At 39.5% G+C, this 16149-nt stretch overlaps 1 protein-coding gene across 1 annotated transcript; it reads right to left on the bottom strand.

Annotated features, from left to right (window-relative positions):
* Window positions 1–4376: 4376 nt before the first annotated feature.
* LOC311304113 (E3 ubiquitin-protein ligase TRIM35-like) lies at window positions 4377–13441 on the bottom strand. Its single transcript, XM_084430974.1, has 6 exons — window positions 12901–13441; window positions 11096–11191; window positions 10753–10983; window positions 10613–10635; window positions 10413–10540; window positions 4377–5347 (listed from the first exon to the last, which is right to left on the bottom strand). Exons 1-6 carry the CDS (start codon window positions 13276–13278, stop codon window positions 4803–4805), a joined length of 1401 nt encoding a protein of 466 aa, XP_084287100.1. The 5' UTR covers window positions 13279–13441; the 3' UTR covers window positions 4377–4802.
* Window positions 13442–16149: the final 2708 nt, after the last annotated feature.

Raw genomic sequence — 16149 nt, 5'->3', positions numbered from 1 at the left:
TCAAACAACACTTAAGTTATTTTGTAATGATTACAAACTAATCATTCGAAATCAGCATATGGAATGAAATTCAACAGAGTAAATTTGTAGAAAGCTGACTTGGACCGGGAGCTTCCACTAGGGGGCTCTGTCTTTCTCAGGGGCTATGATGATTGGGAAAAAAAAAAAATTTCTTTTTTTTTCTTTTTAGAGAAATGGAAGGCTTTCGACAACAAAATAAAATAATCACTATAACATTGAAGTTGTTATTAGATGATTATTAAAATGGGAATAAACCCAAACCGAATCATCAAGGTAGATTTAGAAATGGAAAACACAGCAGGGTATAGTGGCCCTGAGGAGAAGAGTGATAGTTGACCTGGAGGGGTGTGGCCACGTGGGGCGCTGTCCTCTTCCGGGTGAACTATCAGTGCTTTTGGACTGAGACACTCTATAATCTCCGGTTTCCTTTCTGGGACTTTAAATTCACAATAAACTGTCTCAGTCCAAAATACAAGGGTTGTTTTAAACGAACTCAGCGAGTTGTAAATGCAAATGTGTATTTAAACAACTTCTTAGATACTTACGGCCGCGAATTTTTTTATGTCACCAAAAATCAAGGCGGAAGGAAATGGCCGACGGGTGTTTACCCCGTCGTCGACCACGCGGTGGCAGTGTTGCGCTTACGCGGAACAAAGACACGAGGTGGTAAATTTAAAACATGAGAACAATATACGCCTGTAAGATTGACTTCAGCAATCGCAATTTCACGCGTGCAGGCCTTTTACAAACACAAAAATCACACTGCAAATAAATTCTTTAAGAAGGTCACGCAGACCTTTTACAAACACAAAAATCACACTGCAAATAAATTTTTGAGAGATCACGGCGGATCTTTTGTTTCTGTTCCGTGCAGAAACTATAACGCGGGTTTCTTGCTGGTTAGCGAGGCCAGTGGTTTAACCCGTAACGTGTCGTTGCTAACGACTTACAATTAGAATATTCTTTCTGACCGGAGTAGCTTACTTGCTCTCGGGGTTTACAGAAATACCGGTAACAATGCCTGATGGACTCCTTTGTTCCAACACAGGTATTAAAACAGAATTACATGTACGGTCAAGCACAAAGAGATGTTTATTTTCCTCTAATTTTGGACTCGCAACAATACTGTATAACTGCAGGTTTTCTCCACGACCAGATTTACTGGTGGTTTATGGCTTTTTGCCCTTTGATCAGTTTTCCGAGTCGACTTATTCAGTAATTCAATACTTATTTCTTAACGTTTCAAGATTCAAACGCGCACAGAACGTTAAACTTTCAAAAATCACACATGAATATCAAATTGCACAATTTGTACCAAAACTGAGTATGAGAGTGCCCGCATTCAAAAAACCATTATTTATGTAACAACAATGACTTGGTGTTGGGGAATTAATTAGCTCGAATTAGCGGTAATATTCATCAATGTGAATATGCATCTGTTGCTTCCATAAATTAATTTATTCAAAAATAGGGAATAGGTCAAAACCTCGGCTTGTATCAGCGATTTCCCAATTATTTATAGTAATCACTGATAGAGACGGGTAGAATTTACTCAATTAGGGGGAATTTGAGGTAGAAGTTGAAGAATGTTCATTTATCATGCAGACGGGCCGTCCAGCGGACCGAATGTATAAGTTATGAACAGAAATCGGGCGTCTTTAACACTGATAGATAACACTTTCTTGTGGCCACAAAGAAGATAATTATCTTCGTGTTTTAGACAATTTTAGATTTCTTTTAATAGTAAGACCAATCGTAGAGCTTATAAGGTAAAATCTGCACTCCTCAGGGACTCAGAATTTGAAACAAACAGGCAAACTTAATTCAAAGGATTTAACAAAGTTTATTTAAACAAGCTAGCGATTACACAATTACTTCAAATCACGCATGAATAAAAATGCATAAACAAAACAGGCAATATAACGATCGTAATACAGAAATACAACAAAATAAAAAGGGTTTGAGAGAAGGGGAGAGAGAGAGAGAGAGAGAGAGAGAGAGAGAGAGAGAGAGAATCAAACTGGAGGTAAGAATGATTTTAGGTGTGCGTGTGAGATGTTGAGATGGTAGCGTTTGTAAGGTGGGTGTGTCGGCGGCTTCGTGAGCACGTGGTAGTGTGTTTATCTTTGCACACGTGGGTGAGAGTATGTGTGTGTGTATGTGTGTGTGTGTATGTGTGTGTGTGTGAAAGAGAATTTAGAGATAGAGATAGAAACAGTTTAGTCGTTCACCACAAAACCCCAACGTTTCTCAGTAATATTTAGACACTTTAAACAGCATTTCCTTCAGATTGCAAATTTAAAAGATCTACGTTACTCTGTTTGGAAGATCGGCCTTCTGTGTGTGTGTCCGTCTGGGTTGGATATAAAGGCACCTGGATCACGTGGTCACAGCGTCTGGTTGCTATGGCGACTTGAAGCGAGCGAAAACTCAGCAAAGATTATCTTAGCCTTAAGTTGATTTCGTGGGTTGGTTTCAGAAGACTATACTGAAGTAATAGTAACTCTAAGAAAGACTTGGAAATAAAACGAAAATAAAAAGCGAGCGAAACTTCCTTGAGGGAAGGAGGCGTGTCGTCTTTCTCTCTCTGGCGGAATGCACTTGAGAGGAGAGGGGCGCGGAATTTTAAAGGGCTAAACTCACGCCTCCCTCACGTACGTGGGCCAATCGTCTTTAACAACGTATCGGGCCCACCTCCTGACGTTTCGAGGTCTATACGCCTCCCTTCCCGCGGGGTTTTGAAACGATGGATTCGTCCATAACTTAATAACGCTGGTATTTAATAAACAATGCATTCTCTGATATTTTGTGTTAAAGATCCAGCATCGTTGGGGTTTGTGGAACATGGCAATACCGCGAATGACAGTTCTAAGATCTAAAATCAAGGAGGTACATCATTTCTTGTAATTGTGGGTACCACAGAGTGATTACAGGCCAATAACCTATATAGGCATAACATTTGGGGCAGGGAATCATGCACATCAAGAAAATACATTTAAAATATTTTATACAAGGATTTTGGGTCACACGTGGTGGGGCTTCATGTGTTTTCTGTATGTGTGTGGAAAGTTCACAACCGCACGCTGAACTCTTGTCCCTGACGCTGCGGGGTGAGGCTTATGTGTGTGCGTTCGTTTGACTCCTTGCCTTGATGTACTCAGCAGAAACCACATGTTTGGGCATCTGTTCTTACAACACTGTTTTATTGTTGTGAAGAGTTAATTAGTGTCTATGTGCAAATCAGTGTTCGAGAGACTCCCTAGGAGGGGGTGCTTTCGGGCTCGCTCTCATTGGTCAGCGTTAGGCTCTCCAAGCCCTAAACGGACGGTCTTTGTTGATTTAGACGTAAGAGATCACGTAGAGAGAGAGATAGTCCATGATTTACACCATTTTTTTGGTGCCATCTGGTCTGCAAGGCACAGAGCAATCTTAAGACAACAGAGGTGTCGTAAATGAGAGTGCTTTGGAATGTCAGAATAGCTTGAGTCAGAGCGAGACAGGGGTTTGGTGGATTTGGACTGCATTAATTAATTTGATTTCATCACCATGCAGACTGGTGATCTGCTCTCCGCTACATAATATATATATATATTATATATTATATATATATAATTATTTATTTTTTTATTGGCTCATTACCATGACATTTGGACAGAAATTCCAAGTCTTTCATTAAATGAACTATAACAACACTACTACATAAAAAATAAACTTGTACAAATATATATGAAGTCTACTATACATTTAATTTCATAGGAGCACCAAATCCTGAAGGAGAAGTGGAGGCAGAGAAAACAAAGCAGGAGAGGAGTCTGTGTTACCTCCATCAACAAGCCATTTCAATTTAAAAAACACAGCGGTAACATTAAGCACATTTGGATACATTACTTAACAAATAACACAATTTTCAAATACATTTCTATTTTCAAATGTCTTTCCTGAAATAAAGCAGGTGCCTACAGCTCTAGGGACAACCAGCACACCTTCTACTGACAGCCAAACACCATCAGTGGCAGCACAGGACCCAAAGACAGACAGCCAAACACCATCAGCGGCAGCACAGGACCCAAAGACAGACAGCCAAACACCATCAGCGGCAGCACAGGACCCAAAGACAGACAGCCAAACACCATCAGGGCAGCACAGGACCCAAAGACAGACAGCCAAACACCATCAGCGGCAGCACAGGACCCAAAGACAGACAGCCAAACACCATCAGTGGCAGCACAGGACCCAAAAACAGACAGCCAAACACCATCAGTGGGAGCACAGGACCCAAAGACAGACAGCCAAACACCATCAGTGGCAGCACAGGACCCAAAGACAGACAGCCAAACACCATCAGTGGCAGCACAGGACCCAAAGACAGACAGCCAAACACCATCAGCGGCAGCACAGGACCCAAAGACAGACAGCCAAACACCATCAGTGGCAGCACAGAACCCAAAGACTGACAGCCAAACACCATCAGGGCAGCACAGGACCCAAAGACAGACAGCCAAACACCATCAGCGGCAGCACAGAACCCAAAGACAGACAGCCAAACACCATCAGGGCAGCACAGGACCCAAAGACAGACAGCCAAACACATGAGTGTTACTAAATTTTACATTTAAGTGTAGGTTAGGGTTAGACTGTATTTCCGAGACAACTGACAACGAATCCACAAATGCAGCAAAAAAATACATTTAAGTGTGATTGATCAATGAGACCCTTTGATTACAGTATTGTTATTGAAGTATAATTTACAAAACTGAATTAGTCTAGAAGCAGAAGCAGATTTAACTGTGATTTTCTGCTGTAATAAAGAGTTTAACTGGTAAGATCCTCAGAGGAGAAGTTGTGCAGTGATTATATAAGAATGGAAAGACTGTGTCGTTGAAGGTGGATGTGAATGTGAGTAAATGTGTGTTAGTTACAGGATCAGAGAATGACACTGTTCCTCTGTCATAGTCCAGCTGAACTCTCAGACACTGAAGCTTCTGTTTAACAGTAAAGACCGTCTCAGGTTGCTCTGGGGATTCTGAGCTGTATTTGCTGTTCATGTATCGCACATGCCAGACATTAGAGTCAAAGAAATCCTTTCCCTTCCTTTGGTTTGATGCTGTGGTTATTCCAAGAATCCAGAATGTATTGTCTCCAACCTCCACATCCCAGCAGTGTGTTCCTGAGTTAAAGCCCTCAGATCCCAGGACACACAAATACCAGTTAAACCTCTCTGGATTATCAGGAAGTGTTTTATAAACATCACTGAGCGACACACTGGTCAGATCAGCAGAGAGTGTGAGACGAGGAGCTGCTGTGTTTGGATCCAGAGTCAACGGAGCTGCAAAGAGAATAACATCAGATTACAGGATGAAATATGATGTATTAGAAATGTAAATGACATATAAAGACTTCATAAATAATAAATCATAAATCATCACAATGGTCTCTCAGTTACTGTCAGAATGGATTGAGGCTTCATGTTTAATATCAGTATTCAATAAACACTATTTGGTAACACTTTATATTACGACCCGCAAAGAACTTCGTAAGTAAACCGAAATTACGGTGTATGTTTCTGTAATTATAGTGTACCTCCGTGTAGGTATAAGGGAACAATATGTTAAGTTTTGGGTAATAAAGGGGTACAACCAGATATACAAGCAAATTATTTATAATGTAATTATTTTAAAACTAACAGGTACCTATTCTGTTAATATATACCAGGCAAAAATTGTACGTCTGTTGTATATAAAAGTTTTTATCACATTTCTGGCAAAATATGTTCTTGTGCAATGTAGTTACAGGGTAATTTTGACATCTGTGGGTTGTAAATTAAACTTATATATATATATATGGCTGTATGTAAGCACAGTATGATAAAAATTGAATCTGAAACAATTTTATAAACAGCTGATTTCGAAAAACATTGGCAATGCTATTTATTGGCTTTTCTTACTAAACTACTTAACGTTAAGCCAAAAAAAAAAGTTTCTGCTATGATTTTAATTTAGAACGTACCATGTAGTACTTAGTACTTACCTTATCACATTGTATTGCAATGACACTTAAATGTCAGGGCAAATATACTGTGTAATTAAAAGTTTTTTTTGTTTTGTTTTTTTTAATAAGAGTACCTTTCTCTGTAATTACTGTGCAAATAGTGTTGTTTCGTATTGTTACATGGTAAGTAGTGTTTGTTACCCGTTTCAACTGTGTATTTACAGGGTAAGTGTAACTCCTGCGGGCTGTAAATTAAAGTGGCGCATGTTACCCCCTTGTTCTGTGTAGTTACAGGGTAAGTGTAACTCCTGCGGGCTGTGAATTAAAGTGGAGCTTGTTACCCCCTTGTTCTGTGTTGTTACAGGGTAAGCGTAACTCCTGCGGGCTGTTCTGTGTAGTTACAGGGTAAGTGTAACTCCTGCGGGCTGTAAATTAAAGTGGAGCTTGTTACCCCCTTGTTCTGTGTAGTTACAGGGTAAGTGTAACTCCTGCGGGCTGTAAATTAAAGTGGAGCTTGTTACCCCCTTGTTCTGTGTAGTTACAGGGTAAGTGTAACTCCTGCGGGCTGTAAATTAAAGTGGAGCTTGTTACCCCCTTGTTCTGTGTAGTTACAGGGTAAGTGTAACTCCTGCGGGCTGTAAATTAAAGTGGAGCTTGTTACCCCCTTGTTCTGTGTAGTTACAGGGTAAGTGTAACTCCTGCGGGCTGTAAATTAAAGTGGCGCTTGTTACCCCCTTGTTCTGTGTAGTTACAGGGTAAGTGCAGTAAATATACAATAAAGGATCCCATTATATTTCTGACTTTTATTTTACAAAAAAATGTCATAAAACAACTTAATAAAACATTGGCTTTTCTACAGTATACTAAACAACAAAGTAAAACATTATACCCATTTATATAATTAAATTTAACTCCTGCTCTACGCCAGGGCTTATACTTGTGACCACTTTCCTATTTTTTAAAACATCAAATTGAAGAACTAAACATCACTTGTACTGTTATAAATGCACTTGTTAAAGGATTAGTTCACCCCAAAATGAAAATTTCCTAATAATTTACTCACCCCAATGCCATCCAAGATATCCATGTCTTTCTTTCCTCAGTGGGAGAGAAATTATGTTTTTTGAAGAAAACATTTCTGGATTTTTCGTCTAACAATGGACTTCATTGGTTACCATCGTTTTTAAGTCCAAATCAATGCAGTTTCAAAAGTCTTTGAAGTGTTTAAATGGGCTGTACGCGATCACAGCTGAAGAAGAGGTTGTTATCTAGCGAAACAATATATATATATTTTTTTCTTTTTTTTTAAATAATTTATAGACTTTTTACCTTCAATAGTTCGGATTGAGCTGATCAACAAACGGACAGGGAACTACGTCATCACGTTGAAAGGTACGCCTGCGCCGGCAATACTATTTGAACTACTATTCATATTCATCAGAATGTTATTCATATACAATTCATATTCATATTCACTGAATACTATTACTATATAATCGCAAACAATACTATTTGAACTATCCTCCTACCCTACGTACGGTCGCATTGTAAACAGTGGGGCGGTACTTCGGGCGGCGCTGGCGTGACCTTTCAACGTGATGACGTAGTTCCCTGTCCGTTTGTTGATCAGCTCAATCCGAACTATTGAAGGTAAAAAGTCTATAAATTATTTTAAAAGTTATTTAAAAAATCACCTATCGTTTCGATGAAAAATCCAGAAATATTTTCTTCAAAAAACATAATTTCTCTCCCACTGAGGAAAGAAAGACATGGATATCTTGGATGGCATGATTGGGGTGAGTAAATTATTAGGAAATTTTCATTTTGGGGTGAACTAATCCTTTAACAAGTGCATTTATAACAGTACCAGTGATTTTTAGTTCTTCAATTTGATGTTTTAAAAAATAGGAAAGTGGTCACAAGCAGGCGCGGATTTATGGGTGGGCCTGGGTGGGCACGTGCCCACCCAGATTGACCGGTGGCCCACCCAATCAGATTAATAAAAACAAATTACATTTTTAATTTTAATAATAATAATAATTAATTTCGTAAAAAATACGAAAAATAGCTACAAAAGAAAAATATTATGTCGGCATATCACGTGTCAGTCCAGTGATGCTATCACACAACACCGCTCTCTGTGCGCGCATTGACTTAACGTTGTGATAGTCTACATGCGAGTCGCGTAACAGACAGATGAGGTCTAAAGCAGCCGGGGGCTGACTGACATGAGTACAAGGCATAGGCCTATTTAAATTCACTACCGAAGCACCGATCTGCTTCTATAGTTGACATATTTATCAGGCGTGTACAGGCGTAATTTGCCAGGGTCGATATTGTCCCCAGGGAGTAATAAAATAACGCACATCCCAGTCAGGTTCGGGTGCTGGATCTCATATAGAATAGAGTTACAAAGTAAAGATCCGCACACCGGAGAGCTCCCATTCACAAATTTATTTTAAGTTATTTTAAGTAAATAAATTTGTGAATGGGAGCTCTCCGGTGTGCGGATCTTTACTTTGTAACTCGATATTGTCCCCACCACTTTTTAAAACATCTCGCGGCACGAATGTACCAATTCTACAAATAAATAAAACCTCTCCAGTTAACTGGAAGAGCATTCATTTCGTTCGTTTTTTAAATAAGAGACGATCTAGCGCTGAAATGTGTTTTTTTTTTTTTAAATCAAGTGATCAAAGTGCTCGTTGCCGCTGCGATCAGTGGCGCGGATATAGTGTTTTCTCTTGTGGCTCGCGCAAAGTTACGCCACTGGTCGTGTATATAAGCTTAAAAAACCGAGGCCCCTCCGTATATTCACCAGGCCCACCCATTAATGACGTTCTGTATCCGCCACTGGTCACAAGTATAAGCCCTGGAGTAGAGCAGGAGTTAAATTTAAACGTCTAACCTTTCTTTCTTTCTTTCTTTCTTTCTTTCTTTCTTTCTTTCAAAGATAAGATTATCACTCTTAAAGCAGAGATCACCTTGCTCAAAGATGAGTGTGATTTTTTGAAAAAGGAAACTGAAAAGATGAAGTCTGGTGTCCCATCTGCAATGGCACAGAGATAAACTGTTCCTATAGTGCCACAGCCCTCATGTTTGTGTTTCATGATTTTTTGTTTTTTGTTGCTGTCAGAACAACTATGTCTTTTTTTAAAACATGTTCTGCTGCACTACAGTCATTATCACTATAAAATATCACAAACCCCCCCCCATGACCTGCCTCAAACTTCACCAAAATGTGTTTTTTTTCAAAATTACAGCTACTACAGTAATATCAGGTGGCACAAAATGTTTTAGAGTGGAGGATTGTTCGACAACTTAAAATTGAAGGTGTAGCTTGCTAAGAGCATGTATATATATTCATATTTTTGCAGTGCAGCAAGACCAATGGGACTCCATCAACTCCTCAACTTCAGAGTCCCCAGTGGAAGTTAAGAAAAAGAAGAGCAAGAAAAGAAAGAAGAAGAAAAGCAAGAGAAGCAAATAAAGGGAGGGGGGGGGTATAATGTTTTACTTTGTTGTTTGAGTATACTGTAGAAAAGACTATTTTTTTGTAAAATAAAACTCAGAAATTAAATGGATCCTTTATTGTATATTTACTGCACTTACCCTGTAACTACACAGAACAAGGGGGTAACAAGCGCCACTTTAATTTACAGCCCGCAGGAGTTACACTTACCCTGTAACTACACAGAACAAGGGGGTAACAAGCGCCACTTTAATTTACAGCCCGCAGGAGTTACACTTACCCTGTAACTACACAGAACAAGGGGGTAACAAGCGCCACTTTAATTTACAGCCCGCAGGAGTTACACTTACCCTGTAACTACACAGAACAAGGGGGTAACAAGCTCCACTTTAATTTACAGCCCGCAGGAGTTACACTTACCCTGTAACTACACAGAACAAGGGGGTAACAAGCTCCACTTTAATTTACAGCCCGCAGGAGTTACACTTACCCTGTAACTACACAGAACAAGGGGGTAACAAGCTCCACTTTAATTTACAGCCTACAGCCTTTGCAGACTATGAGGTGTTCCCTGTCGTTTTGATTAAACATTAAAATTCAGAATAAACTTCGACTATTAGTTCTTGCTCTGCTGAGGAGAAAATCTGAGCGCGCTCTTTGGCCACGCTGAGCAGCCAATAGCAGCGTTGCTGATCAATGTTTCTACTATCGATACATATCCCCTTTTAACCAGCGCATGAACGCGCAATTATCTCAGATAACTCAATCCAGCGATACTAATCATATCCGGCAAGTGTGTTCGAAGAACCGAGTTAGCCAGATCATGATTCGCACGATGACATCATCTTGGATGTGTCATTTGATCTCGGATGTAATAAGCAACGTACGAAGAACGAGCCCCTGCACTGGTGTCAAATCTGCTGAGACTCACTGTGTTGGACAGTTTCCAGCATCTTCTTCCAGACTCTGAACGGCAGGTTACCCAGATAACGCGACACATGAATCAAAGCTCCAGAACTCATCCGTGGATCCGGCTGTGAGATCTGGACTCTGAGGAACATTCAGGAATCAGAACTGCAGTGAATTTGAGTTCAGATCCACTGAGAGAAGAGATACGAGCAGCTCACTCACCTTTCCATCGTGACTTTAAAGTTCTGGAAAATATAGAGTTTGAAAACATTTTAATATCTTATCAAACACTCTCAGTGTCAGTGAGTCTCTCTATACAAGTTGTTTTATGCACAGAGAATGAAGCCAGATTGATTTGTCACCTTTAGAAACAAGACGTCATTGTCTTTCATCATCTCCTCCATGTCTCTGATTGTGTGTGAAAGAGCTGAGATGTGTGTGTTCATCTCCTCCAGCTTCTCCTTCATCCTCTGCTTCTTCTGCTCCTCTTCCTCTCTCAGTGCAGTGATTGTAGCTTCTTCTTCGTCTCTGAGAAACTGATGAAGCTTCTCAAACTCTTCTTTAATCTGACGCTCTGTGTGCTCAGCTTGAGACTGAAATCAAATCACATTCACTTCAGTCAGCGCTGTATGAACACACACTCCACTAATGTCAATAATAAACTCTGTGTGTGAATGTTGAGTATTTAACTCTTTATATCCTCACCTTGATGTGTTCAATTGTTTCATCACACTTTTTCTTCATTTCTTCTCCATGTTTGAGCTGGTCTTGTAAGGACGTCAGTGCTGTATTAAATTCCTCCTACAGGTTAAGATGAAAATCTGTGAAACTTATGCAGCTCTAAGAGGTTTAAACATTGTTTGGATGTTTTTATAGTTATATTATTTATATGTTGAATGGGTCATTCTCAGGAAGCATTTGTGTCTGAACATTGCAGGAGATATATTTTTTAATTATATATTATTTGGAAAGGATGAACGTCAATAAATCATGTTTTTACCAAACAAATTTTTTTTTTTTCAATGGCCAATTCTTAATTATTATATCCATGTAGTTGTAAATTTGTGGTTGTGCAAATACAAATACAAATACAGAAAGAGAAAGTATGTTAGTATCAGTCACTTTTTGGTATGTCTTGTAATTAATCACATATTATTAATGAAAACACATTAATAACCCATGACAAAAAAAAATATTTTCTATGTTTTGTGCCAATGCTGTTACATTCAAGAAGATTCGAACATCAGAGGATCAAAGTTTTGTGTAGAATTTTATATCAGTAGGAAATCAGAGTGTAACGCTGAGTCAGCAGAGTTAGGATGCATTTGCAGCTTTATTAAAAGAGATACTCGTACAACAAACAGTTCAGTCAACGGCGACAGGCAGAGCCGAGACGTAATCACAAACCAGGCAGTGGGTCAGGGCAAACAGTACAGACTTAATCCAGGAAGACAGAGCACAGGTACTGTAAGTAGGCAGGCAGCAGAGAATATTACAAGGTACACAGTCCAGGGTCATACACAGGGAAATCAAAAACAGAGAAAAACGCTCAGAGATGTGAGCCACAGCAAAACAAAACTTCACAATGAGAGCTTGTGAGAGTGCTGGTTAAATAGTCCATGGGATAGGGATCAGGTGTGTGTAATCAGCACCAGGTACGGGATCATGGAAAATGAAGTCTGTGAAATGGATAAGTAGGGGAGCGCGGGGTTAGTTGTAACACGCTTGTTTTAAATACTGTTGTCACACTGCGTTACAATGTGCCCCTATTAGAAATATTCTATTCTATTCTATACTTTTATTAATTTTATTGAGAAAATGTGAGAAAAAGGTGAATAAAGACTGAGAGTCAATGTTCAGAAATTACTAATTATATATTTGTTTTGAACTATGTTGTATAGCTGTGTTTTCCTGTGTTCGTAGTCAAAACTCAAAAATGAGTTTATATTTAATTATTAAAAATTGCCATTATTTTATATGAAAAAGTTTTTAAATTGTATTTTATTTAGAAAATAATTATTTTAGTTTGTTTTGTATATATTTTTTATTAGATCAGATAACGTTTTAAGCTGTCATATGGTCATGTTACAATGTGCCCCACACATGTTACAATGTACCCCACCTATGGGGCATGTTGTCACATTTCACTTCCATTCTTTCGGGGTATATCAAGAAAAAAGTATATACTGTATTGATAAAACAAAAACACACAATTGTACTAGACATGTGGGAAATGAATGTGGGAAAAAAATAAATACTCTGAACCATAAGTAGATTTACACAAACTGAGAAAGTCAAAAAGCGTTACTTTGTGCCCCGCTCTCCCCTACTCAAGCGATGTTGATGCGGTGATCAGAGGGAGCCACAGAGGCTTGATTTGAGACACAGAGATTTAGTCTGAACAAAAATAAATTCTGGTCTATTGTGTTCACAAATAACACTCTATGTTTAGCACTGTATTCAGCATATGAGATGAAACACATTAGTCTTCCCTTGTAAGATGAAAGCACTTTACTGATGGGTCTGAATGTGTGATTGGTGTGTTTCTCTGAGTCTCTGCACACTAAACACACAGGCTGTTTGTCCTCCAGACAGAAGAGTTTGAGTTTCTCACTGTGTAAACTGCAGATCTCCTCAGATCCTGATGAACGTTTCTCATTTCCATCCTTTATCAATGAATCACACAAGTTTTTTAACGCTAGATTAACTAGAGGATCATCTTTTGAGGATCTTCTCCTGCAGACAGGACACTCCTGAGTTTTCTTAGTTTTCCAGAACTGTTGTAAACACTCTTTACAAATACTGTGACTACAGGACAGAATAACAGGAGTCTTGAAGATGTCACAGCAAACAGGACAAGAAAGCTCTTCCACAGATTTTGAATCCATTTCCTCGTCTTGTAAAAGATCCAATGATCTACAATTTACTTTCACTTTCTGAACTTTGGTTTAAAGAGTAAATAACTATTACAATCAAAATCTCATCTGGGTTAATTCAGAAATAAACAAAAATGCTATAATATAATGTGTCCTCCTCTGTTCTTCACAACACTGACTCGTTTTAGCTTTCAGTAAAAATGAAAGGCAGAAATAACGACTAGTCACTTCCTGGTTGGTTTTGTAAGAGGGTGGAGTTTCTGAAGACACACTGGATGTATAGTTTTATCTTTATTTTTTATTTGTGCTTTCAAGCATATTATGTACTCAATGAACTGAATAAAAAATCAAGTGATAATCTGTAGCATAAAAAAGATTATAAGAGAATTTAATAATGTAAAACAAAATAAGTTTAATAAAATATATATTGGCCTATTTAGAGTGAGGCTGTCAATGTGTGTGTGCGCGCGCGTGTGTGTGTGTGTCTGTCTGTGTGTGTGTGTGGAGGGGGGGAGGGGGGGGACTGGGGGGTCCCCCATTGACACATTAGCCGCTTTTCCACCGAAATTACCCGGAACAATTTGTCCCAGGAACTTTTTTCCCAGGAACCTTTTTTGCCCCAGACCGGTTGCTTTCTGCGTTTACACCGCGGTCTAAAGTACCGGGAAGGTAAACTGCGCGCAACTGCTCCTCCCAGTCTGCGACGGACAGTAATCAGTTTTGAGCGCCACATTTATAAGTATGGAGGAGATTCAAACTGTGCTGCAGTTATTGGTTTACTAACGAGGTAATTAACATAACAAAATAGACGAGCACTGATACTAAAGCGTGTTCAGAAAGCTTGTATGCGTATAAAATTAAGACAAGGTACGTTGTGAGATGACTGGGACGAACGCGCAAAAATTTCCTTTTGCGTAAATACTCTTTAAAAAAAGCCTGAACCCCGTCTATCAATCATAAATAGTGACAGTCTTGTAAATAGTTGTTTGTTACACCTCAATGCGCTATTTCAATCCTGTTATAGTAAATTTGTAACATGGTTTGCCTTGCAATAGATGACAATGTGTAAACATAATGACTTAATATTAAAAGCTGTGGCAGAAAAGAGACGAGCACTGATAAAGCGTGTTCAGAGCTCGTAATGCTAACGTTAGATATAAAATTGTATGTTATCAGCTATTGCAGACATTGGCCGTGAGATGGCTGTGACGAACGCGCAGAAAGTTTCCTCTTCCACAAATACCCAAATAATAAAGCCTGAAACTCGTCGCCAGTCCCCCAGTTTTTTTTATTAAATTCCATATTTGCAGACAGACAACTTTACTGCATGAAGCCACTTTTTAAAAGGGAGGTTAAAAATAAAGAAAATGCTGCGTGGAGTCATCCAACCAAAATGCGGCGTGAACACAACCAATCAGCTTGTGCAGCGCACAAGTCCCACCCCTGAAAGTTCCTGAACTTTGAAAAAGTACTACCTCGTGAGCAGGGACTATCGGAGGGGGAAATTATTACCCGGAACTTCATTTAGACCCTGGTTCCTGCGGTGTAAACACATCGAGTACCAGCCCAAAGTTCCTAGTTCCTGGGGAAAGTTCCTGCGGTGGAAACGCGGCTATTGTTTACAAGCTGTTTTATCAGTGGTTGAAGCACTGATCGAGCGATTACGAGACATGATTTATTTCAGTAAGTTGTACTAGTTCTTTCAACATATCTTTTGATGTTCATTCATGTTTATTTTGTACTTTAACTAGAAGTAAAGAGAAAGAGATGCAACGCAGTCCTCTCTTCCCTGTGAAGGCCTCCCTCTCCTCCCTTTACCTCTCTACAGATAAAGTGTTGTCGGGATAATTCTGGTTTGCGTGGCTACGCGGAAGCGATACAATTCTTTATAATAAATTTTAAGGCCAGACAAGTAGTATGTTGAGGGTTGGTTTGTAGGGAAGGACTACAGGCCTGCGCACATATATTCAAACGCGCAAACCTATAGACTGAACTCGTAATACGCATGTGCACGCCATCAGCGTTCTCACAGGTTTGCGTATTTGAAGTTTGCGCTGAAAGAACTTAAGAGTTTTCTGTTAAAACGGTGTCGTGTTAGCGGCCCCTAAGTTAATAACTAATGATCGTTGCGACGGAAGTGAATCAATCAAAACTAACTTTAGCTGGACAATAACTTTATTCTAGAGCTGCTATAAAGCCAAAACAATCTCTGTTACTTTAACTGTAAAGCCACTTTGGAACAATCTACATGTGACTTGACTTGACTAGTTGACCTGTCAATGCCACATTAATGGTGCTTTTCCATTACCAGTACCAGCTCGACTCGACTCGACTCGCCTCGGCTCGCTTTTCGCTCCGTTTTCCATTGCAGATAGTACCTCCACAATAGTACCTGGACGTCATAGTGACGCCGCAGGAAACTGACTTAATCTTTTACGCGAGACACTCCTGCTACCCCCACACACACAGGGCAAAAAAGGAAATCGAGTGTATGCTGTTTTTGGATGTTTTTGTTTTTGTTGTTTTTTATTCAGGATACTGCGTGTGGCGCGTGCAATGATGACGCAGTGAATAGTGACGATTCTCTCTGACCAATCAGCAGTCTGCCGTGTTTTCACGTCACATTTTAGTATCGCCTCAGCTCGCCTCAGCCCGCTTAGAACCTCGCCGGAGGTGGTACGAAAAAAAGTACCTGGAAGCAGGTACAGGTACAACTTTTACACAGTGGAAAACCAAACAGAGCTGAGCCGAGTCGAGCCGAGCCGAGCCGAGGCGAGCTGGTACTGTGTAGTGGAAAAGCGCCATAAGAGTGGCAAAACAGTAGGCCTATTTATTTAATTTCTTAATAAAACTTACAAAATCTGTTGTTAACAAGAAATATGG

Source organism: Rutilus rutilus, assembly GCF_951802725.1.
Source record: "Rutilus rutilus genome assembly, chromosome: 14".
NCBI lineage: Eukaryota > Metazoa > Chordata > Actinopteri > Cypriniformes > Leuciscidae > Rutilus > Rutilus rutilus.
Note: the sequence above shows the minus strand (reverse complement) of the source record. Positions and strands in the feature narration are given on the sequence as shown.